Source organism: Boleophthalmus pectinirostris, unplaced genomic scaffold (assembly GCF_026225935.1).
Source record: "Boleophthalmus pectinirostris isolate CB_2022bp ecotype Guang Dong unplaced genomic scaffold, ASM2622593v1 HiC_scaffold_20, whole genome shotgun sequence".
Taxonomy (NCBI): domain Eukaryota; kingdom Metazoa; phylum Chordata; class Actinopteri; order Gobiiformes; family Gobiidae; genus Boleophthalmus; species Boleophthalmus pectinirostris.
In genome coordinates this window covers 10,150,984-10,177,631 of record NW_026571153.1, presented here as the reverse complement: position 1 = coordinate 10,177,631, position 26,648 = coordinate 10,150,984, and the positions used below count along the sequence as shown (strand labels likewise).

At 40.4% G+C, this 26,648-nt stretch overlaps 1 protein-coding gene across 1 annotated transcript in view; it reads left to right on the top strand.

Annotated features, from left to right (window-relative positions):
* adam19a (ADAM metallopeptidase domain 19a) overlaps positions 1 to 26,648 on the top strand; it is a 192,998-nt gene that overhangs the window by 6,045 nt on the left and 160,305 nt on the right. Inside the window, exon 2 of the mRNA XM_055156515.1 lies at positions 17,022 to 17,101. Within this exon, the coding sequence (XP_055012490.1) occupies positions 17,022 to 17,101 (80 nt within the window). The remainder of the gene's footprint in view (positions 1 to 17,021; positions 17,102 to 26,648) is intronic.

Here is a 26,648-nt window from a genome sequence, read left to right as displayed (position 1 = left end):
AGCCTGAATGATTTGGGAAATGTATCTAATTATGATATTTGATGAGCATTGTGATTAGATTTGTAGTCTATGTTTTTTAATTGACAAAAACACTGAAAATATGAACTGACAAACACAAACATTTCAGAACATTTGTACAGATCTAAACCACTGGGTGGACTGTTTTTATGAAGGATTAAGATAGGACATTTCATTTATATTTCAAGGAAATTATGGTACTAATGATACTAATTTGCAGCCTTTTGGATTTGCTGCATCCATTTCGCAATTTCGATTCAGCTGCGTTTCATTTTTTTCAGCCCTGTTGTAGAACACTGTGGAGATGGGAGATTGTCAGTGAGTGATTAGGTCCAAGAGTCAGACGAGCTTCTATCAGAGTATTCCCAAAGAGAACATTTAAATCATGTCCTGACAAAATTAATCTATGACCTTTAATAGGAAGAGAACCTAGAACAAGTACCGTATATAGTGTAGGTACATAAGTAGTGTGGGTTGTCAGACAAAAACTGTATTTTTACAGTTACAGTTGTTTTTCTTTGTTAAAGTCTCAGTTGGTACATGCTCTGACTACTGAGCGGAGAGGGCTTATGTGGCCTAATAAGTTCATAGTGACAGAATGAAAGTTTTCCATCCAAATAAAAGTTTAAAAAGTGTGAAAGTGGGTAATAGAATACAAATGTGTGTCTCTGTGCTGCAGCAGCATGGTGTCCTGGGCGCGTATGGCTCAGAGACAGGATTTAGTCAAGGCCCTGTCTAAAATCATCCCTGTTCCCCTTACACATAACGCTTTTGAAAACCTTCAGCGTGACACTGACACATGTGGCAGTGAGCCTCATGCCCGTCGCTTCTCTACACTGTTTCTGGGCATCATGTAAATATAGTGGCTCCCAGTGGTCCCAGCATCACTTCACTCCAACAGCGCGCTGTTTGTTTTGTCCCACTTAGGCAAGTGTGTGGGTGTGCTGCTTTTTGTAGATGTGTCTGGATGCATTCTATAGAACATTTAGATTGCTGCTAATGGCTCTGATAAAGGGGAAAGTATGGTGGGATGTCTTTACTTAAAACCCTTGTAGCTGACACAGACAATATGTAGAAAAACATTTTACCTGGATAGGGTTGTGCTATTTTAAATAAATGCTACTGTAAATATTGCTATTGTTCATGGTCCAAAACTGATGCAGTAACTCTTTTCTGCAGTCACTTTGGTATGTCCTTGTATGTCCCTTTCAGTAAAAAAAAATTATGTCCAAACAAAGGAGCATACTAAGTGAAGGAATATTTAAGACACCAACTTATAGACATAAGCAAGAGCTTTGATTGTGTCTATGTGTGGTGTTTTCCATGGGCACAGTATCAGTCCTGTAGGTGGGGGTCGTTGGGGTGCAGGGGTGTTGAGTCCAGCACTGTGAGGCCCATATGGAGTCAGTGCACTGAGGCTCGGACAGACGGGGCTGGCATTGGTACCAAAGCAGAACAGCAGCCTGTATAAAGCCGGTTATACCAGATACCTGCTCTATAGAACTCCTCATAAATGTTATTAAGTCATAGTAATGGTTTTATTAGAAATCATTTAAGAAAAAACATATAATTTACAATCATACAGGAATTAGAGTCTAAGAGTAATAATATTTGAAAACTGCAGAATTTTTGTGCTCCTGACTGTGAATGCCAAAAATGTTCATAAGAAGGCCTTAAGTACAAATTTGTTCATAAGAACTCTTCATGAATGAGGCCCAATATATTTGCAGTAAAAGACCTTATAATATATTTCCATTTTCAATGCAGCACGTTACATGTGGATAAGTTCTCCATGAGTCTGCGTGCGACTGTGTGAAGTGCAGCTTTGAATGTGAAAGGCAGTGGTGCTGTAGTAGTGAAGTCTGCACCCTGCAGCCAGTGCTTAGTCTCTGACTGTTCTCTCCCATCTTCAGCATTAGATGTTGTTCAAAGGTTAGAATTACCCCTAAACTCAAACTTTTGCTTTGCTCAGAGCCAAATGAAGTCCTGTCTCAGCAGTTTGGTCCACTGTCTGCTTTGCACACAGCCCATTTGGCGGGCGTGGAGCGTGGCCTGCTGAGCACAAGCAGCTTTTGCAGTGCACTGCGTGATGTGAGAGCCCAGAGGACTGTGCCCAGAGCGCTGAGCAGGAGCGTGGGCTGTTTTTCCACAGGGAAAGTGAGGCGGACTGCACAGTCTGCACAAGTGTGGTGGCGCGACCTCTAAACAAGCTAACTTTCATTAGCGCATGAGCCTCAGAGCTCTCATAAAAAGTCAGTGACAGGAGGTCACACCCTTGAAGAATATTTTGCTTGAAAATCTAAAAAGATTGTGTGGATGTACCACCTCCGCAAATACTGTGCAAGGTCCTGTATTCTGGTTACGTTTTATTTTAGTCATTCATTTGGTAAAAATTTTGCTGTGTGGGACTGAAGTTTATTTAGTCTTTGGTTTACAGTCCCCAGCACCAGACTATATTTATAACCTGATATCTTCTGAATACCATGGCCAGGATGACACATTGTTTACACTTGGATTTTCTGACAAAGCAAGAGCAAACAAAGCTGCTTCATACTTAAGTGTGTGTGTGTGTGTTTTTTTAGACTAAAAGTGATTGTTCATGTTAAACACATTCTTGTGGTATTGTATATATTATTATTATTATAAATTTTGAATTGACTTGAATTTGTGAACTCAACCTGAACCTTCTCTTCAGAAAGTCCTTCAATTAGATCTGGTCCCATACAGAAGCCATATGATGGCACACTATAGGAAGGAAACCAACACTAAGCCGGTCTTAACTGCAGCTCTGCCTCAGTGAGATGGAGGGCTTGTAGCATCCAGCAGCGAAGTGCCATCACCAGTGAGCAGCTAATCCACAAGGACTGGCACCCGCCCTGCTCTGGGAGAGGGACAGTTGGCAACAGGAGCTCTGAACGTGTTGTACAGTATGGGCATTTGCATATGCTCTCTAAACGTAACTGACAGACTTTGTAAGAGGGAGCACTTTGTCAAACACCTTTCTCCAATAATGTAAGATAAGTAATTAAGTATTGGAAAAATGTTGGCAGTGTGTCTTATTTAGTATCGAGACCCTTTGTAATGTATTGCATGAATTGTAATTGTAATTGAATTGAAATCTGAAGCAAAGCCAATCTCTGAATATACAATTGTACTATGAATACTGGTGTGTAACACTTGTAGGTGGAGTGTGCATGAAGAGCCCATGTAATTGGTAGCATCATTGGTTTTGTGGTTATTACTCTGTCTTCACTCTGAAAGGTGTGAGCCGAGCACTGCCTTATAACAATCATCAGCGCTCCTCCCCAGTGAGAGCCCTCTGGTTTATCTCCCCCACTTGAGAAAAACTGTGGAGAAAAAAGAAAGTCTTCCAGTGTGGCGCTCATTAGGACCGGGACAGAGTGAGGAATCCTTGAACTGTGCGAGAGGGCGATAAAGTGTGAGGTGAGGAGCCTGGAGTCTGGGGATTCACACACAGATGAAGTCAAGGAGGGAGCTGCGTATGGGGGACTGAGTGCTGCCTTCATTTCTCACAAGTGCCCCTTTCGATGAGACAATCTGCTCACGGTTTGAGTCTTCTCAGTACTTTGTGTCATTATATCTCATTTTGTTTTAGTATTGCTTGGGGTTGTTATCAATAAATTCAAATATGTTCACCTGTTTTTACACTAAATTGCTGCGGTCCTATAGTGGAGCCTTGGGGGACACCTCAGATAACAATTAAAATCTTTCTCTCCAAGAAATTTCATTAATAATCAGGAAAAGTTGAAAAGGTGCAGTTCTGGTAAATTAAGTAAATAGCTTATTAAAATAAAAACAAATCCCTGCAGAAAAAATGGCATTTTTAACTTTTAAAAATGTTGTGTGAAAGTGTTTATGATCTTAATTTTAATAGTCCATCTGCGTGCTTGAAGTAATGATCAGAGAGTGTAGTTTCTATGTGTCCCTAGGCTGTGTCCAGATGTGCTCGAGAAAGACATATTGTTGGAGTTGTCATAGTGAATATAGAGCTTATAGATCCAAAAGTATGAGGAGTCATTTTCTGCCTCATTTGCTGTCGTGCCGGCTCATTGTGCTGTGACTTTTCAGGTTACGAGCCGTGCATGCTGCATTCAAGCACTAGCCTGATGCATTATTGATGATGTTAATTGAACTCCTGAAGTTTTTGTCAGTAATTGAGTCCATTAAAAGTAAATGTGGACTTTTTCAAAACACTGAACTGGCCGCTATTATTAAAAGTTGTTGCAGATGGGTGGAGACAGGAGGAATGGTTCTTGGAGTGTGTGGTTTTCTTTTTGCAGCCTCTTGGTTCCTTCTTCAAAGCAGAGATCTGTAAAATGAGCCACATTTTTTTTGTAGGACTTTTTTAATGAGGCTGCTGGCTGGTGGAGAGCCTTGTCCTTGATGCCCAGCATGGAATGTACACAGCGCAATGCAGCCAGCTTTTACTTGATGTTCCCCATCTCACTGTAGAATACATTTGCTCGATTTTCTCACAAGAATCCATTTTAGGAGGAGGGCTACCACTGCTTGCTGTCCCAATCACTTTTATCACTCCTAGTTCCACAAAGTTCTCAAAGTAGGTTAAGAAAAAAGGGACTCATTATCCGTCCACACTCAGGCTGGTGACAGAGGGTGAGGTGCCACCCCAGCTGTCTGAATTTTCTCACTCAGTATTAACCCCCAGAGGAGAAGTAAGCTTCAACTATTGGACTGGAGCTGATATTAATACTTATGAGCTTATGATGCATTTAGCCCACAAATATGGCCAAATATATTACCATTTTTGAATTGCTAATTAACTACTTAGACTTATTGCTTATTGTTTTTAAGTGGGGATCTGAGAACTCTCCTCTGAACTGTAAAGAAGAAATAACAAGTCATAATCATGTATTTATTATTGCATAAGTAACAACGGTAAAAGGCTTTGTATGTATAATGACATGAGTAATTATGAACCTGAAGCTGCTACTCAATACACACTTCTAAAGACGGGTCAGAAGCCAATATGTGGCCGTGCGGTTTTACAGTGCAGTGATAATGGAGCATACAGAGGTGCAGTGTAACAGCTGATTGCTGCTCCTGTGAAATCATCCACTTTATCTGGTGTGTGTTTGTCTCCCCAGAGAGTCGCTGTGGTCTCTTTATAAACTGAGCCCTCATTTCTCAACAAGACGAAGTATTGGCCACTGATCATTCCTCCATTTTGGCCCCCCTCCTCTCCTCTTCACTCTCTCTATCTTTCAGCTGCTGGAGTAACTGTCACTTCCAGATCACACCTCTTATTGTTTCTCCCCGGGAGCCTGCAGTCAGAGCTGGATGGAGCGCACCTTACCGGTTCTCAAATGTGAATTCTCTGTCGTTTGGAGTCTGATGTTGGCTCAGAGTCTTTGGGAGTGCCTGGCATGTAAATGAGTGAATGGATTAAGAGAGCCATGTGGGTATTGTTGATGGGATGTTTTAAACGGAATCTTAGTTTTGTGGCTTTGACATTTGAGAGAAGACTGAAATATGAACAATAAATTACCACACAGATGCTTTGAATATAGAGCTGTAAACTACAAGTACAGCATTTTATTATAGAAAGACATTTTGTTCTTTGCAGAAGACATAGTTTCATGCAAATAATTGTCTTTGTGATTTGATAATTGCTCCTACTGAAATTGCAATATATTGTGTAGCCCTGGCTCTGTTGTAATGGACTGTGTGCAGGGCTCCAGAGCAGCACACTCAGATCTGCTACTGTCTGTTTGCCACTTGAGTGCAGCAGCAGATGAGCCGTACTCAGGTCATGGTCACCAGAGATCAACTTCACTTCACATGGCTGCCCTGCAGAATTCCTGACATTTTGTTCCCTTTACGGGGTGAGGATACAGTACATAAACTGGAAATTTGTCATTCCAATGTCAAAAACAGTGTACTCTGTAGAATCCACTTTAAATTGCTCAAAATCTTGAACAAGGCTGTTTTTGAGCCCATGAACAATAGATTTCACATTAAGTGCAACCAATCCACTTTTATGTTGTGATTAAATGAGAAAAGGGAAAGTTTTTAAAGATCACTGTGTGTAATTGGAAAAGAAAACTTAGCAAAAATCATCTTGTTTGTGCCTTCAGGAGATGCTTTAGTCCCTAGTTACAAAATGTTCTCATTCTTTTTGTAGAACCTTATTTTGCTTTCTGGTGATAAACTTTGATACATTACACTTGTATTGCTACGAAAGATGTAGTGTGTTTCATCCTGATACCGACTGAGTCCTGATGAAGACTGGTTATGGGCGAAACATGTTGGCTTTGGCCATTTAAAAAGGCCTTTTAACTTGACTTTTCCTCATGTGACTTTTACTTTTCTGAAGTTCTGATTAGTTTTTCCATGAGCACTGATTGAAACACCTGCAGCAAAAAGCCACATTTGAGTTTTTTCCGTGTTTTATCAGCTTGTAGTTAAAACATTCTTTAAGTCATTCAAACTAGAACTACAGCGCTAAAGACTTACCTCACTCACTGGGTAAGATTTTTCCCAAAGAAATATTACTTCCAGGACAAAAATAGTGAATTTTCCATGTAAGAAATGAGCTGTTCTTGAACCCAGCCTGTGTGTGGTGTGCCTCTTGTGTAAGTCCCTTTTGTTTTACTTGTTTAAATCTCTTCTCGTGTATACAGTATCTGGGGCTCACTGCTGCGATGACCCCATTTCCTCCTGGGCGTCATTAAACTTTAATGTCATCCAATTTACAACATATTCACATTCTCTGCTTTAGTTAAGAAACATGGCTGCATGTATTATGTAGCATGCACTTACACCAGCTCTACCTTTCTGTGGCTTTCAGCGAGCAGACCACGACTCAACACATTATTGCTAAATGTTTAATTATAATTCTGAGAGCGGATTAAATACCCAGCTCGCTTCACCTCACATTTGTGGGAAAATGGAGTTTGGAGTTGAATGTTCCCCTGGGCTTTAAATTCATTTGTAAAGTTCATAATTAAAGTTGTCCACAGTAAATGAAGGAAAATTGCATGTTTCAAATTATATCCTTATTCTAATCAATGCACCATTTGTGGCCAGACATATCCACAGAAGACATTATCCAGTCACCATTTTACACTGTTGCTTGTGTATAGAAAATCAGTTCTGAATATACACAGTGTATTTCTGTTTGCTGTGGTTAAAATGTTGAAACTCGAAGTAAATGAACCCCATAAATAGATAACAAGTAATGTAATCAGATATATTCTATAATAATGTGCTGCACAAACTGAAGCTCCACCAGTGCAATCATCGCATTGTTTTTGGGTGTTAAACGGGTCATGTTACTACAAAATTTAGCTTTCTGACCTTTCCACACAACTCCATTCCTTTCTTTTGAGTTTATACCTCATTGTCTTTGCACAGCTTGAAAGCAGAGAGACTTTTGCTGAGTTTTTCATCAGCCCATAATTGGGTCAAGTGGGACAATTGGAATACCATTGTCTCATCTGTGAAGCACTCACAGAATGCGCCTTGTGAGTGTATGGCTTTCTCAGACGCCGGAGTCGTTCTGAGACCAGCTCTATTTGAGAAGGCTGAGCCGTGGCCCCATGAGACACACGAGCAGCTTCACCTCTCACCACTGCTCCATCAGCGCACTGTCAGTCTGCAGAGCCGTTTGCAGAGCATCTGACACTCTGATAGTACGGACTCCAAGACCTTCTTAAACATGAATCGATTTTCCGTGGACCCAGGGGCAGGAGTTTTAGGAGTCGTGCCGAGCTGCCTTCACAAAACTGGCTCGCACTCATCATTCTGCCGCTGCCTCTGTGGGCTTATCCAGGTCAAGACGCCGGGAGAAGTTTGTGAAGCTTCAATCAGACACTGCGCTACAGACACTAGTGCTGACTGAGCTGACAGAGATGGGAGAGAAACCAGCAACGAGATCTACTGTACCCTTTTGAGAGTTACATGTTTGGATTTCCTATAGTACATAAACAAATGTTCAGCTTTACAGTTCATTTGACAGTTCAGGTAACAGTTTCTTGTTACTATAAACATGGGGTTTGTTGGTTTCAGTGCAGTTAGCTCTGTCTCCTAAGACAGATATAAGGCAGTGACTCAAAGAACCCTGTCAGAACTGAAGAAGGTATTTGGATGAGTGGCAGAACATATTCGCTCTTAAATTCTGACAACTAGACAAAAGTTTTTAATCTTTGTTTGCACTGGAACCTGGATCACTGAAGGATTACACAGACATCTTTACAAACATTTGACAGTGTATTTTTTTGGAAAATGTTAGTGAAGCCTTTCTTGTTATTCAGGAACCGCATATGTTTTTTCCAATCAATTTAATTTCTTCAGTTGAAGCTGTTCTACGCAGATTAATTTGTAGTTCTATTCCTTGAACATAGCACTACAAATTAGTCTCTCTCTCAGGTTAGCCATGCCCACAGCACTTAGTGAAAAGTTACCTGGTTGTAGCCTAAGCCTGTCTGCAGGTCTGTGCACTGTCAGCGCTGAATTCCAGGAGGACAGTCCCGTCTGAATGTGGCATTATGAAGTGAGCGCTCAGAGCATTGTTTTCTCAGGTCACAGAAAAGGTCACTATTAATCACCAATAACATCCAAAGAAATGCACCAAATGTCAGCAGCGTTTGGCCTGGAACCGCCTCAGACTCAGGTGGCTACATTTCACTGACATTTGAGGTTTGAACAGAGCTGCCATGTAATGAGCAGCCGACCTGGAAAGAAATAGTCTGTGCTTTGTACTTGTCGCCTATGGATGTCTGTACACTCACACAATGATTCACTTTGGCCCAAACAGACTCAGAGGAATGTGTGTTTATTTGTAAGTCACATGGCGTTTCCTCTGATGTGTTATCTTTTTTATCTAGTTATGCATTCTCAGTTGGAGCTTAGATCAAAATAAATTTAATATTCTTTTGCCTTGATCGCTCAGCTATTACTTCATTATATATCAGTGGAATTTTCAGATGGATAGATAGATACTTTATTATCCTGAAGGAAATTCGTTTTGTAGGCAGCATACAATATAATACATAATATAATATGAATAATTTCACGGTTAAATAAAGATAATAAAGTATTGGACAGAATTAGGCATGTAACAGTCGATATCGTATCATCAAATTTCTCACAATAATATCGTGGACTGTCAAAGTATATTGAATTACAAGTCTCTTTGCTTAAATTAAGAGTTATGGTGCAGCAATAGCTAAAAAAATACAGAGGGAACTACATAGATTACGATCCTTTGTTCCATTTCAGTGTAGATTACAGGAAAAAATAACAGTTCTAAGCACTTCTAAGTCTTAGTTTTTTAGATTAAATCTTGTCAAGGCTATTATTATTATTATTGTTGTATGATTGGATATTGTTCCTCCCCACCATATCGTGAGCGTTCCCACGATATCACAATAAATATCGTACCATAAGGTGAGACTTGGATATCTTTACACCCCTAGACAGAATAGATTTTTGGCTATATAAGCACACATGTCACACTATTTCAGCAGTTTTATGTATATTTAGTTTTATATTGTTCCATCTTGGAAGGTAAGCAGATGTTCTTTACTGTTGCATGGGCGATTTAAATAAATTATGTGCAGTAGTTGTGACCGAGACCTGATCCATTGATGATCTGCCACAGAGTGACCATAGGAGTGATGGGAAATCATATTCTGATTTAAGGTCTATCGGCTAATCGGTCAATCTCCAATATGTTTGGAGTGAGTGACAAGCAGACAGTCAAAGTGAAGTGTGTGAAGCATTTATCTTAAATGCTTTATATTTACCTTAATATTGATTCAGATTCCGTTGCTCTTCATCGTGTGCTATTTGCTCCGAGTGCTCATCTCCTCTCATGACCATTCATATTCAAATAAGATGGCACATATTTAGTGTCATATTGAGCTACAGCCTCAGTGCAGCTTTGATGTCAGAGTGCTTCCCTTCGACAGACATATTTTATAATGGTTCATATTAAGTTGATTTCCCATTCAACAGGTGTTGCTCCAGAAGGTGTTGACTTAGTCACAGAGATTAACTGCTCATGCTAAATCCTGTTTCAATAAAGGGCTTTTCCCCCTGCTTTTAAAAGCAAACATACCACACATGTTCACTCAGTTTTTTGTACATGTCCTCTTGATTTGATGTGGTGGCAAGCAGGGGCCATACGTCAACTCAGATATGACTGCATGTCCACATACTACAGAGTAAAGGGTGAATGGAAATTTGGCATTTTGGACTGAAATCAAATATGGGCTTTGCTGTTTATTTATGTGAATCTGTGTATCATTTGTTTATTTGTTTTTCAATATAAAATTAAAAATAAGAAAATGTTTTCTTCATTATTTGTCTCCAAAACCAAAATGAAAACACAGGTAATAATTAGTTTTTTTCAGTTTTGTGTTTAAATGAATAATGGAAAAAATGGATAACGACTGTTTCCTGTTTCTGTGACTTAAACTGCAATGCCGGACTTTTGTGCTGCATACGAAATGAACCAGGACTAAAACAGGAGTAAATCTTTTTCAGTTCTGATCTGGTCCCATTCTCAGTCCTGGTCTGGTCCCGGTCTCAGTCCCGGGCTGGTCCCGGTCTGGTCCCAGTCTAGTCCCAAACTCAGTCCCCGTCTGGACCCGGTCTCAGTCCTGGTCTGGTCCCGGCCTCAGTCCTGGTCTCAGTCCCAGTCTGGTTCTGTCTCAGTCCTGGTCCTGGTCCCTGGACTCAGTCCTGGTCTGGTCCCGGTCTAAGTGCTGGTCACTGTCCTGGTCTGGTTCCAGTCTGGTCAGACCTGGTTTAGTCCTGGTTCAGTCCGTATGCAGCGCAAAAGTCCGACATCACAGTTTAAGTTACGAAAATGGGAAAGAGCTGTTATCAGTTTTTTTCCTTTCTTCATTTAAACACAGAATCGAAAACTGAAAAAACAAATCGTTATCAGTTTTTTCCATTTTGGTTTTGGAGACAAATAATGAAGAAAACTGTTGTTTTTTCGTTTTCTTATTTTTGGTTTTATATTGAAAAACTAATGAACGAATGATACAAGGATTTATGTGTTATATTATTATTCACAGATTTCAGCCAAAAACATCTTAAAAGTGAAGAAGAAATACTGTATTGATTGCATGTAAACCTAGACCTCTGCACACAATTTTCTTGAAAGGAGGTCAGGGCAGTGTTTGCTTCAGCAATGGGAGAATGGCCTAGAAACATGAGCATTCAATATCCATTCTGTGCCAAAATCAACAAATGACAGCGGCGTGGAGGGAGCGGCGTGGAGGGAGCAGCGCGATGAGCTCCCTTCAGCAGACCGCATTAAGGCAGGCTAATAGCTTCAGCAGACATTAGCTTGGAGAGGATGAGGCCTTCCATCACTCCTTCAAATGATGGACTACGGTTTCCCAAAGCTCCAGGATTCTTAATAAACACTTTAGCCAACATCAGTCAGAGTTCCACCGTTTCCTCACTCCAACCAGGCTTTTCAATTACACCATCACTTTGTGCGACAGTGGGGCGACACGTGTGCGCTGTAATCTGCTGTGCCCCATTCTGCGCGGGAAGAAAGGAGTCGTAGGGGGGTGCGGATGGATGGATGGATGGAGTGAGCATTCTTTACATGGTTGCCCACTTTAGCGAAGCGCACAGTGGATCCGCGGCTTATCCGTACGCTCAAACACGTACTGCGGGGCATGTATGCGCAGTGGGAGAGCTGCGTACAGCTGGCTACGGTAAATGGTCTTTTAAATACAGCCTTTCATGTTCCACTTACATCTCTGCAGCTCATTTCACACAAGTACGTGAGAATACATTATAGTGTGCCGTGTTACATCACCTAGGCCGATCAGAATTAATTGCATTCTTAGCTTGTAAAGTGGTGTAAAAATCCAAACCCTACACGTACTATTTTAAACGTTAGATTTATGACATTTAGCGATTACATTTTCGACAAACATGACCCAATAACCACCACAGTTGAAGGTGAACTGTGTAACATTTCTAGCATTAAACTTTTCTATCTTCTTAGAGATAAACAGATAGAGCCACTAGGCCAAGTTATAAATAAGATCAGATCTGTGAAGAGGCAACCCTGTTCATGGAAAGAATGCATAAATGCTAAAAAAAAAAAAAGAAGCTATTTTTAAAGCTCTTGTACATTAATTAATACAAAATAGATTAATGCCATACTGTGGAAGTCTTATTATTTGTTGTTGATGACTTTGTAAAATGGTGTGAAGAGTTATATCTACACCTAAATGTATCCAAAACAAAGGATATGATTATTGGCTTTCAAAAAAGTGTGCCTCAGAATGACGTCACATATAAAGGGGCAGGCAGTTGAGTGTGTGGACTCCTATAAGTATCTTGGAACACCCTAAATTGAGCTTTGACGATAATTGTACTGCTCTGTGTAAAAGATGCATCAGTGCCTTCATTGTCGAGGACGTTCTCCTTCTGCCCTGTAGACAGAACCAGGATGACATTGTTTTATAAAACATTTATGGAATCCGTTTAAACTTTTTCACTAGTTTCATAGTTTGGGTAGCCTGATTCTGAGGTTGACCTCACAGCATTATTAGTCATTCCCTCGACGGTAGGTGGGTATTTTTTTAATTTTTATTCAACCAATCATGTGACGTATGTAATGTGCCAGAACGCTCAGTGGTGTCCACGTACTTGCTGACACAATAGCAAACAAAGCAGAGAGTGAAGAAATCTGTTAATGATCATTGTCGTTTCTGCGAGGTGAACTTGAGAACTAAAGTGCAATAAAAACTGTGAAGTTTGTAGGTGGCGCCAGCCTGGTTATGGTTTGGGAGTATCTCTGCTAAAAACAAGAACTTTTGGAATCAGTTGGTTAAATAGGTGATTAAGGTGACTGTCCATCCTCAGAGCAGTCTGGACTCTCTGTTCTCAGGACAGCTACAGAGGATGTCCCAGAGTATTACAAATATTATTTTTAAACATAAAAATAGCTGCTATCGTACTTATGAATAAATTGTCATCTATGTATCTATCAATTTTAGTACCCTGTCTTGGAAAAATCGTGTGTTTTTTATGTATTTAATATTTATTGTTCGCCAAAAGTGATGGATGAATTTAATTATTGACGGAACAAAGCCATTCAACACTGGAGCACTGCAACACTTTATTTTGTAATTGTGTTTTATACGTGTTTATTGTACATAATGTGGATGAATGAAATGTGAAATGAGGGACCTGCCTCTCAAATCTGTAAAACAAATTTACCTATGGGTACGAATAAAGCAACCTAACCTAACTTATCTTATCTCTGTTGAGCAAGACATTTCTCTCACTCTGCGTCAGTGAGCTGCGATGTGTGATTATTGGTCATGGCTCCGTAGTGACAGCCTTTTTCCATCATCCTGCCGCTGGACAGCTGTGGCTACATTTCTCCTTACACACTAGAAACTATTTGAATGAGAAAGGGTTAAAGTTTGTCCACTTAGCAGCCCAAACATAATGGGTTTGTGTGATGTGTTGCGCACTGGAACAGAATGAGCTGTACAGGCTTTTAGAGCCGTGTAGAACATGAAGAGACACAGGGGAGCGGATGGTCCGTGCTGGGGCCTATTGTTGAACCCCTCGCTGGGCTCTGATCCCACTGGGACGCCTGAAGAGAAGTAAATGGACAAGAGCCAGTAGGGCCTCACTGCCTGCAAATGTCACGGCCCGTTGCGAGAAGGATTCTTATGAGAGCAAAGTGACTCTATGCAAGATATTAATGCAGTGGCCATTTAGGCTTTTGTCAGGGACCGTGTGTGGTGCCACTAGTTAAAAGCCTTGAATCATAGTTGGGCTGTTTTTTTTCAGTGATTATTACTGAAAAGCCACTTACAATGTCATACACTGGATAATTTCTATATATATCTTAGTAACACTGCTAGATTAATCGCAATTTGAATGGACGCGAAGGCTGCATGTCTTTTTGCGGATAAAAACTGCTAACCCGTCGTTTAGATCTATTCAAATATGTCATGAAAGGATATTCTTAAATTAGTTTTTCAGTTCATAATTCATATATTTCAATCATCTTTGTTAATTCTTCTGGACAAAATGTGAACTCTGGACAAAATCTTATTAACAAAACATATATTTCAAATCAAGTTGTTCATTAACGATCATTAAATTTATGAATGATTGTATAATGTGAGGATTTTTTACTGAACTACTTTGAATGGGATGAAATTCAAAGCCTAGGCTGTGAGTATTCTCATGTTTTTCCCACAAAACTTGTTGCCACTTGGGAAATTTGCAACCAAATCTGCAGGGTGTTCATTCTTGAGTCCTCAGTATTGGCAGGAAATATGGTCTGTTTAGCTTTTCCAATAAAGTAAAAGAGAACTTACCATACCAACCACAGCACGCCGTTAACAAACATGCCACAACCAGTTATTTGCTCACATCTTACGAATTAAATTTAACTAGGGATGTAACGATAACCTAAATATCGTGATATTGTGTCGTCAAAGTTCTCACAATAATATTGTGGACCATCACAGTATATCGAATTACAAGTCTCTTTGCTTAAATTAAGAGTTATGGTGCAGTAATAAAAATATATAAAAAAGACAGAGAACTACTACTACTACTACGAGACCATGATCCTTTGCTCCATTTCAGCGTAAACTACATGAAGAAATAACAGTTCTAAGCACTTTTAAGTCTTAGTTCTTTGGATTAAGTCTTGTCAATGCATTTTAAGAGGAAAAAGTAGCGTATTCACAGTTTTTTTAGCCTTCACAAAATATGGCAATAAATATCGTATCGTGAGATGTACATCGTGTAAATATTGTACCGTGAGATTTTGATATTGTTACATCCATAATCGTGAGCCTCCCCACTATATCGTGAGCTTTCCCATGATATCGCAATAAACATCGTACCGTGAGGTTCATACCGTGACTTTTAAAAAAATTTTTTTTTTTTTTTTTTTTTACAAATGGTCTATTTTTGATTTGACTGGTGTATCATTAGTTCCCCTGGTTCTCTGATCAAGAATGTCTAGGAAGAAAATAATTGAGACACACACACCGCTGCCCATGTCATACCACAGTGCTCATCCCCATGTTGAGCTTATTATCGATTCTGCTCATTGGCTTTGACAAAATAAACCCGGCAAACACATCCCCCCCATTCCCCCATGCGTCGTGTCTGGCGGTTTGAATAGCTTTTCTGTTATTAACTTGGTAAACATGTCGGCGCACATCATTACTAGAGAATGTCTTGTCTAAATGAGACACTGAGGTCTTTTAGATGTAGTCAGAGTGAGGCCTGATATGCATCTTGTTGGGTTTAGTGGGTAATGAGATCTAAACATTCCCTGGAGTGGATATGAAAGTCCCTCTGTGTGCTTTGGTGCAATGCTCTTCAATTCAGTCTTATCTGTCATCATTTCAGAATGATGAGAAAAGATGACCATTGCCATAGCAATTAACAATTTACAATTTAAAACTAAATATCTTCCCAAAATGTCCTTGAAATGTTGCATATTGATATTTTGCTGTGGGGGTGTTCTTCATGTATGTTTATGTTGAAATTAGGGATATAACAATAATTAAAATATCGTGATATTGTATTGTCTCACAACAAAGTCTCACAATAATATCGTCGACCATCATAATATATTGAATTACAAGTTTCTTTGCTTAAATTAATATTTATGGTGCAGCAATAGCTAAAAAAAAAAAAAAACAGAGGGAACTACATAGACCATGATCCTTTGCTCCGTTTCAGTGCAGACTACATGAAGATATAACTTTGAAATCGTAGTTAATTGGATTAAGTCTCATCAAGACATCCATAAAATCTCGCAATAAATATCGTACCTAGTGTATATTGTGAAAATCGTACAGAGAGATTTGGATATCGTTGCATCCCAAGTTGAAATGTCTACTGTAATCTATGTCATAATGTACACATTAGCAAAACCGCCTGATATGTTTTGGTGGTGTATTGGCAGTGTAAGTATTGTCTAACAACTCAATAAAAATACAAAATGCAGGCAGACGATACATTTTTAGGAACCTGTGATCAGTGCAAGCATTCATGGCTCCATTTATGTGTTTAATTTTCAACAAAAAGGTGAAAGCATCATATTTTTCGGACTATAAGTCGCTCTGGCCAAAAAATGCGTAATGAAGAAGAAAAATATAAATATAAGTCACACCGGACTATAAGTCACACTTTTTGGGGGAAATACATTTTATAAAATTAGAGACCAGGAACCAACATCTAAACTTTCTTTCTGCTGCTCGATAAACATTTTCAGCTGCATATTTCACTACTTGCAGCTTGTCATCAGCAAATTATGATTTTAATTTTTGTGTTCAGTCTTCTCAGTCGTCTTTATAAGTTTGTTTAAAGTTAAATTTTTCAGTGGTGCAGAAGTAATGGTGTGATTGACTGACATGACATAAACAGGACAGAGGCTCTTTCTGTAGGAGACATGCGCAGTAGAGCCAATTGACAGAGATACAGGAGTAATAGGAGTAGCAGATTCTAACACAAACCTAGAGCCTCTCATGGCTGTCAGTGTGAAAATTTTAATATATAAGTCGTATTACCACCCAAACCATGAAAAAAAGTGCGACTTATAGTCTGAAAAATATGGTAACTGAAAAATGTAATGTAATGTTATTTTCGAGGGACTTGTTTAACAGCACAAATCAGATCACTTTTCTAGTAGTCTGTTCTTTCTGGTCAGATTGTGTTAAAACACAGAGATTCAGCTTAAAGTCTAACATGAGTAACAGAGCTTCAGACAGAGCAGAGCCTCCAGTTATCAAGTCCCCCCAAGGAAATGTGGACATCTGCTGCACTATCAGTAACAGGAAGCTGATATCCACGAAGACGCAAATGGGATGTTAAATTATTCCTTTAAAAATGCAGTTATATTTTTTGTTCCAATTATTCCAGAGCAGGTCCCACCGGAGAACAGGCCCCACACAAGTTATTCGTGTCCTGACTTTCTTTTGTTCATGCTCCAGGGCTGCCCGTGGGACGGACGGTGACAGTGCAGTGGCTCTCCCAAAGCCGGACCAAGAGAGATGCTGAGCCCTCCACACAGGTCAGTTCAGTCACGCAGCTCATAGTGTGACATCCACTTGGGAATAGGAGCCTTGAGCAATGCTGCTGCAAGCTCATGTGTTTTATAAGCTTATATGGAGGCTGTTGTAGTCCATTTTCCCCGATTCTGTCATAGACCTTATATGGTAGAAGGTTTGTTTTGAGTCATCCCTAATATTTCTGAATGCATTACATGTCGTCAAACCGCTGGGACCTTTTACGGTGAACTGGGTGATATGGCAATAAAAATCTAATAGTGATCTCATCCTTTTAATGATGCTGTTTTGGTGATATCACTTTGTTCTGTTTAATGCAGCTCATTTTCCAACACACTTCTCCTGTTGGTCAGTGTACCGTGTGAGTGACAGGTGGGTTTAAACAAGCACAGTGGAGAGTGAACTGTATAAAGCAGAAGATGACTTGAGTTAACTCTACAGCAAATACATATACTAACTAAGGCTACGTTCAGACTGGAGCCTGAAGTGACCCAAATCAGATTTTTTTTCGCCCCTGTGCAACATGTATCTGATCTTTTAATGACAGTCTGAATGATACAGATCAGATTTTTTCCAAATGCGACTCAGGACACTTGGATATGTGCTCCTAAAACCGATACATATCCGATCTTTTGACATGCGACTTCAGTCTGAATGGCCAGGTCATATTCATCCCACCTACATGTCAGGCTCCGAGTCTAGTCAACGGGGGGAAAGCGACGTTAGCAAGTTAATTAATATTTGGGATTTTTAATTAGCTGGATTCAGGCCAAATTGGAAGGGTTTTATCGGAACCGGCCGTTTTTTTAAATGATTGCCAAAGAAATGACCAAGCGGGGCTACAGGCATTGCTGGCTTCAGTTTCAACAAAAAATAAAGAGCCTGCGAGCAAAATATAAGGAGGCTAAAGACTCAAACAAATGAAGTGGCCGTGGACGTGTAACCAGTTTATTTTACGAAGAACTGGACCGTATTTTGTGAGACAAGCTGAGCATTTAGGCGACTTCCGTAAACACTGAGCACGCTCCCTGCCTGTGACGTTGTCGTGTCCTCCAATGCACATGCAGGACATTTTTGGGGCGTTTAAAGTTCACACTGGAGATCACATACAAGTCACATTTAATTGGAAATGTGAACGACCTCGCAAAAAAATCAGATTTCACAAAACAATTGACCTTAAGCCTTGCAGTCTGAACGCAACCTAAATGAATCATGATTAAAACAACATTGTGATTTGGCTTTAAGAAAATAATGTTTTGTTACATATCACCCACACCTACTTTTACTTATTACCTATAAAGTTTTTACTATTGCCCCCATAACTATAGTGAGAGGAACTGGAAACTGGGGACATATTTTTTACAGGACTATTTTTGCTCTTGCTTTGAACTTTTCAGGCAGCACAGGAAGCATTTGCTGAAGAGGTTGCATTGTAAAAGACATAATGCAAGTAAGCACCATCATGCCCTCCAGCAATTATAAATATTACATTTTACCACACAATTTGGCCAGCTAAACTCTAAATGCATATTTTTTATTGGCAGTGTGCTTCACTAAACTTTTGATGTTTAACGTTTTTTGATAAGCTGTTCTGACAATGTTGGAAGATAAAATACTTAGTCTCAGTGGTGCTTTGGGGCTCAGACTTTTGTAGTGTGTTTAAATGTCACTGGTTCTCTTGTGGTTTGTATGCATCTCATGTTGAAATCTACTTGTGAAACGGATGTTAAGGAAGAGAAAAGTTCAAATGTCTTCTCTGTATTGAACAAGCTTGTAAAAAGAGTGTAAACCGTGTTATGTGTGGCTCATGGGTGACTTCTGACTGGAGCGTCCCAGGTCATGCCCTGCACTTGGCCTTGTGCTCTGTGCTCTCTCTGTGCCTTGAGGGGGACTGCTGTTATTGATATACAGTGTGGCACTGGCCCCAGCCTGAACCCACTGCCTCCTCTGCTGCGGCACACTGACTGGAGGAAGAGTGTGCCCTTTACACAGATGATGAGGAAGGAAATGGCTCTTCATAGCCACTGCTAATACTGCAGCATATTGCTCAAAGATTAACAGTGCAGCCAATGGAAATGCCCTCCTTAAGCTACTTTCAAACCGCAAGCCTTATTTCATATCAAACATGTATCAAGATAATATTCATCAGTTTAATGTCCTTTAATGGAATGAGGAAGAGGAGCTGAATTGCTAGAAAGCTGACAGGCTTTCATTACAGCAAACCCGAGGTGATGTGAGCCGGGTAGACCCTGTGTGTTGCATCATCACCCTGTGCCAATTTGTGAGCTTGGTATAAAAATTTCTCATGGCCCGACAATGTGGCATTCAGAAACACTTAACATATCACAATAAGCTGTTGCTTTAGTCAATAGTGACAATAACAATCCTTCCTGATGGCCACTTTGAAAGAGTTTACTGCAATTACAAACTAGTGTAAGAATGCAACACAGTTTGTCACCACCAGTCCGGGCTCCTAATGACAAATGTAGTGACTTAGAAAGTATTAGTGACGCATGAGTTTGAGCTGTGTGGACTGAGTGGCAGCTCGCTGTGTGGGTGCTCTCTGCGGCGCTGAGTGCAGTTGGCTGGGGGAGGCTGGGGGAGGCTGGGGCAGGCCGGGGGAGCATGGCAGTGTGGCTCTGTGCCTTGCTGTACAGATGTCCGCGCTTGGATAGCTCTGATGGTGGTTTGGCAGGAGCAGAGGAGCTGGGCCGGGCTTAGAGGCAGTGACAGGGAAACAGGAGCAGAGCCAAAGCCCTGCTCCTCAGAGCAGCCATCCCTCTTATCTAGCAGCTCCAGTCAACAAGAACAACCAGAACACAGAACGCAGCGCATAGCAACACTGCAAGATGTGAATCTGACCTCTGTACAGCAACAGTTTCCTCCATCTTCATGTATACAATGAAATACTGTAAGATTTAAATGGAGGAACATAAGCGCTACATATCTATCTATCTATCTATATATATATATGAGGAGTGTGTGTTTTTAATATACATACATATTATATATATATATATATATATATATATATATATATATATATATATATATATATATAGCTATATGAATGAGGGTGAGAGAGACCAACTATCGTGGAAGGCGAGAAACACTTTTAAAAAAAAAATATATACATACTGTATATAGCACAGTACAATTCACAGGATATCTGCTGTGTATATGGCAATATAATATACATTCTATAGTGTATATTTTGATGTCTAACAGTTTTTCAGTATGCAGTAGTCAGATATAGCTGTTTGGTTTGGAAATCGTGGTAGTTGATTATTGTTTACTCTGGAGTTCTTAATAACTGAAGTGCCTTGCTGTGAGGATGTGCTGCCCGCACTACAAACCTTCGGTGATATTTAAAATGCTCCGTGAAGCCTGTGAGTGTAGTGGGAGCTGTCAGGCTGGTCATCCTCAGGCTGATGATGTGCTGACAGGTGGGGGTGGCTCCCCCGCCGCTGCGCTGTAATTGACGGTGATCACTTGAGGCACCAGCCGTCTCCTGCGCATCTTAATGCTGATGCTAATGGAAAGAGGAGCCCTGCTGAGCAACAGGAGTGTGCGTTTATCTGCGCTAACGGACATGCTAACGAGTGGATATTGATGCCGGCGCAACCGCTGTCAGCGGCACAGGAAATGAAGCAGGTCAGCCTCAGAGCGGCACAGATCACTGGGGTTACGGAGCAATGAGAAGGAAAAGTGAGGATTACAGATGTCTTACACAGCACCACTGACCTCTTGCTCCACACGCACCGCAGATCTGAGTCTAAAGAGGATGTCTCACAGTTTGACCCTGCGCCCTCTCAGCCCTTCTCTGCTTCTCCCGGTCCCTGTTTGCCCCTGCCTGTGGCTCTCTGCCCCATTCTGTCCCTCTCTTCCCTCCCTGTCTCTCTGTCCCTGTTTATCCCTGTTCATCCCTGTGTGTCCCTGTTTGTCCCTCCCTGTCCCTCTCTCAGTCCTTTCTGGGGGGTGGCTTGGGAAAAGCTGCTGCTGTCACCGCCTTACTCTGTCCCCACAAACTGTCCTTCAAAAGCGGCTGTTTATCGGCCAAACCAGGCTAACCTTGACTGAGTCGTGAAGGGCTGCAGAGCTGTGCTTGTATGTACGTGATGATTGATGAGAGGAGAGTGTGGAGAAGAGGTCCTAAACTGCCCACACTGTGAAGTGTTTAGCGCTGTGACAGTGCTGGGAACATGTCTATACTTAAAGTTGATTATATTGGCCACTTTGTATTCATGAGCCTGTTTAGAATATGCATGAGAGGATTTGCACTTGATGCTGTGATGATTGTCTACTCTAAAGACCATTTCTTTTTACTCATTTAGATAATAGTATAATTACTCTTTTTCATTGACTTCAAATGACTCCCATGTCCATGACCCTTAATTTAGCACTGTAGAAAGTCATTTTGAAAATCATAAAATTAGCCTCTTCATGTTTTTTTGAAAATCTATTAACAGAAGGTTAAAGTATAGGGAGATTTACTGACCCATGTTCCCAGTATTGACTCATAAAATGTATTGGAATCGTCAAGACTGAGCGCATTAGGTGCTACATTGCTATTAATTCCACAGAATAGCATTGATTACTCCGCAGAGAATGAAATAGAGGTGAGCGAATCCTCACTTTCCACTCACTGCACTCTCTGTGTGTGGCTTCAGGTGCTTTGTCCTTTTAATAACACACATTTATGAAAGAGCTTTGGGTGTGGATGGAAGCCTTGACCCTGACGACCTCTCAAACCTGCATGCACAAAGGTGTGGTGATGACAGCCCTGCCACCCTGACCTCCCACATGGGGTCACGATGCACTAATTAAATATTGTGTAAAATAATGTACCTCAGTCCCCCGTGTTATTGTATGGCTCACCTTAGCAGCACGCGGCGTGGAGGGTCAGTGTCGCGCGCTTCAGCTGTCACCATTGGCACTGTCCACTTCACGGCTTCTCCTGCTGGGCGTCCTTCAAACATTTGTCAGTTCAAAGCTCTCTCCACAGGCATGAGATTATCTTTCTGCTCACAAGAGATGGCAATGACGGTAACCCACACTCTTGATATATTTTCGTATTATACATATAGACTGATTCTCACTTGGATATGTGGTAAATATTTTGTTGCTCATGTTTTTCTGTAGTGCACAAGGCTGAAAATTACCACTGAGTAGCTCCATATTTTAGCATGGAAACTAAATATGACACTATATTCTTCTAACATGCTAATCCAATTATCCTAATAAATGGTAGCAATGACAAGATGCAATACAAACCCAAATTAAAGAGATGTTGATTAGTACAGTATAAATATAAAATGTTGAAGTGACTGTACTCAAAATACCTTGGATTGGTGCCAGATCCTCACCCTTTACAATCATAGCTACATTTCATGATCTCGGTTTCATCTAGGTTTATTTTTAGGAAAGCTAGTGCACTTTGCAGCGATAGTTATTTTTATTTGGTTGTCATCGTTGACAAGCAGTTATGAATTTACACTGACATGGTATTTAGCCCGCTACTGTACAAAAAGCTTTCACATTGTTGTTTTCTTCATTGCACAGGAGCGAACCCTTGAACTAAATGCAAGACCTTTTCAACAGTTTCAAGCAAAATTGGCCTGAAGGTACAAACTCTACACAGCAAAATACATTATTTTGTACAAAGAAAAAAATATTGAGTTTTTCTTATTGAAATATCTAGTTGTACCTGTAGTTTACACGCCTGATTCATCAGCCGGTTTTACTTCGTTTCACTTCGTACAAACCGTCTGACCTTGCAGTGTTAGAAATCGTTCGCTCGACGGTACTTTATATCATTTAACCAATCGCTGCTATTTGGTTGTGACATATGTAATACGGGGCTAACTGGTATATTTAGCTTTTCCCAAATCCCGTAGGAAAAAGGGCAATAAGGTCTTTCCCCTTGATAAAATTCACCAAACATTCTCTTTATTCTATATATAGCTCTTCGCTATAACTCACACTTCCAGGGTTTTTGCGAACCATCTATTGTATTTTGATTCCTGACCTAGTCGCTGGAGAGAAATTAAATTGAGCAGATGCACTAGGTGGCGCCACCCTGGCTTGTAGTTTACACCTCCACTTCTGAAATGTATGGGGTTGTGGTATTAGTTTATCAGTTCATTCTCCAATCCCTTAATGCTGCTGGAATTTACAATGTGCACTCTGTCACAAATCCATCGCAATATTTGTCAGAGAAATTGCATTTTTTTTTTCCTAAAATGTGCAGCCCTACTCTGTTACACCATTAGGACATATAAGTGTGTATCTTTTTGAATAGAGCATTTACCCCTTAACCTTTTTTTTTTTTTTTTCCAAATTTGTCTCCATTTCTGGGTGGTACGTTTTTACTGTATGTCTCAAAACAAGCAAACTGAGCTGTGTAAATTGAGCTGTGTGGTAAAAATGTTTCACGAAGGAAAAGCAGTTAAAACCAGCCACAGTTCTCCTTGCAGCTCTCTCTCCTCAGCCTTCAGCAGACAGCAGCAGCAGCAGCAGCAGCAGTAGCGGCGATCAGAGCGGGAACAGTCTCCCCTCTGTGTGGCTTTAATACTGGACTCTGCCCCCGAGTGAGGAGCCCCCCGCACAGACCTGTCATGGCTCCCGGCAAAGATCCAAGATGCTACTGAGAGGAAGTGCCAGACACACTGAGTAAACTGACTCAGTAAAAAAACAAACAAGGAGTTTTAAAAGTCAAATGCCACTGAAAGACTAGGATTAACATAGTAATTGTCTCCAGTGGTTTAGTGGATGTAAATTTGGTGTGCTCGAAGTCTCCGGGAAGTGAAAAAAACATTGGTGAGTCATTGGAGCGGTATTTTCTAATATTCACAAGAATGTTTATTTTATAGCAAACGCCAGACAAGCAAATATAAGACTGCAGTAGGAATAGTAATGTGCTTCAAGTTCAGGAGTTAATGCTCTGCCTAATTGAAAACATGATAGAAATAATAGTAGTTAGGGATGTAACAGTAACCGGAATATTGTGGTATCGTATTGTCAAAGTTCTCACAATAATATCATGGGCCATCACAATATATCGAAGCCACAAGTTTCTTTGCTTAAATTAAGAGTTATGGTGCAGCAATAGCTAAAAAAGACAGAGGGAACTACATAGACCATGATCCTTTGCACCATTTCATTGCAGACTACATGAAGAAACAACAGTTGTAATTACTTTTAAATAAAATAAATTAGTTCTTTGGATTAAATCTTGTCAAGGTATTTAAGAGGAAAAAGTAGCATATTACTTGGATATTGTTACACCCCTAGTAGCAGTATAAAGTATGAAACCAAACTAGGGCTCTGCGATATGACCTAAAAAAAATCCAATGTACTGATTAAGAGTTTTGATCAGTGTCATTTCGTCAAAAAACAGTCTGAAGTCTGCTCCAAACCACATCCTTTTACTGACATTGGCGGAGGATTGGCTCTCCTGAATCTCAATTGCATTGCCATAATCCAAACTAATGAAAAATGTAATCAAATATAGTAACGATTCATTGGTAATTGTTAAAAAAAAACATCAACATCCAACTTATATCTTAAGAAAAATAAAGGCCTATTATGAGTTGGCAATGAAAGAATGTCCGTGGACAGTCACAAGAACATCAGAGTATAAAAGAGAGGACTGGATCTGTGTCTGACAGGTGTGCTTGTTCTGGACATGATTTGTCCTACTCCCCCGGACCCACACTGACAGGAAGAGGCTGCTCTCCACTCTCCACTGCTTCGTTTGCTCTTTCCCTGTCTCCCATCTCCACACATGTGACTGTACGCACTCATGCACTGTGCACTGTCAGCAGTAAAACTATAGTGAAGTCAAGCCCAGTCCCACTGCTGTGAAACACATTTGTGTGACATGTCTGAAGTATGTAGTGGGAATATGTTATTGATTACAAACAACGGCGGCTTGCATTCACTATAAATCATTCTATTGTATTTTTATGACCCGGTCAGAACACTGGAGCAGATCTGACACCCATATGCAGACGCTACTGACAATTTTATGAAACATTTTTTGTCTGTTAAGTCATTCGTTCACATTCAACCAAGACCAAAATCACATATTCTTGTTTAAACTTTCTAATTTTAAGAGAAACAGACTGATGGACCATTATTGTTACTTCAGCTGGGTTTTTGGTACTTGATGATGTAGCATCATCTTTCCATCCATACCATAATCTAAAAATCTTGTAATACTTAACAGAGGTTGGGACTTGATAAAATAGACCAAAACTTGGGACTAGACTTGGACCTGAAGGTCAGTGACTTGGGACTTGACTCAAACTTGAGGCCTGTGTCTTAAGAAGACTAGAGAAGCACTTTTAAATCTGAATTCTTTCTGTTGACTGTAATGATTCACACTAAGATCTTGTCAAGACATTTAGGGCCTGTTTGCACAAGAATGCTTGAGGGTAAAAACGGCAAAATATTTGATCGGGAGTGCCTTTCATTTAGACGGTGACGGCGTTTTTGGGGTGCAAAAATCCAAAAATCTGAAACCACCCTCCAGAGTGGAAAAGTTGAATACTCTCCGCTGTAGCATTTCTGTCTACACTGCCCAAGATGTAAAGCTCTGGTCAGATCTGCTCACGTCACATATGTGTTTACATCACATACATTACCACCCAGCCACCTGGCATACATACGCAATCAAATTCCATGCACTTTTGCATCACCATATACATGACTTTTTCTCGAAAATGCTTGTCCAAACTCGGAATAATGAGTGAAGACGCTATGCCACTTTTGCGTCTTCTGTTCAGACCGTCATCATATAAACATAGCCTCAAAAAGGAAAAATTCACATTTTTACAACTCTTATATACTATAAATACTCATATATAAATATACTATGATTTTTTAAGTACAATTTATCTTCAAATAAATTGCAAAAATCTAAGATATATTTGTTACTTTGGTTTAAAGACTTGAAATGACTTTAAGCACAAAGGACTGGGACTTGACTTGGACTTCTGGGCCAGTGAATCAAGCCTCGACTTGGACTTGCCTGTGTTTGACTTGGGACTTGACTCGAACTTGAGGTCAGAGACTTGAGACTTACTTGAGACTTGCAAAACAATGACTTGGTCCCACCTCTGATATTTAATTCCTTTGATGTGGAGAAGACACAGTGCAAATATCGTGGTGCTGTCATTTAAACTGCACATGACTTGTCCAAATGTTTATGGCTTGTACAGTGCAGTGTGGCTGTGGAGATAGTGGCAGTGGCTGCTGAGAAACAGAGAGGTATCTAAGGACAAATGCTCTATAGCTGTCGTCGCCGTCTCCCCCTCAGCTCAGGTCACTTGCATGGGCGTACTTCACTCTTGAAAGCTGTCTGCCTGCATCTTTTCAACTTTTTGTATTTTTAGTTTCTTAATCTGCATATTGCCTTTGTATTCCACACGAGCACAACAACAACCAAACATCCATTCCTAACACTGTCACTCTTAATTTGAATGGTAGCCGTTGGAATAATGGCAGCTGCGTGAAGGCGGGCCGAGGGACTGGAAAATATTCAGGAGC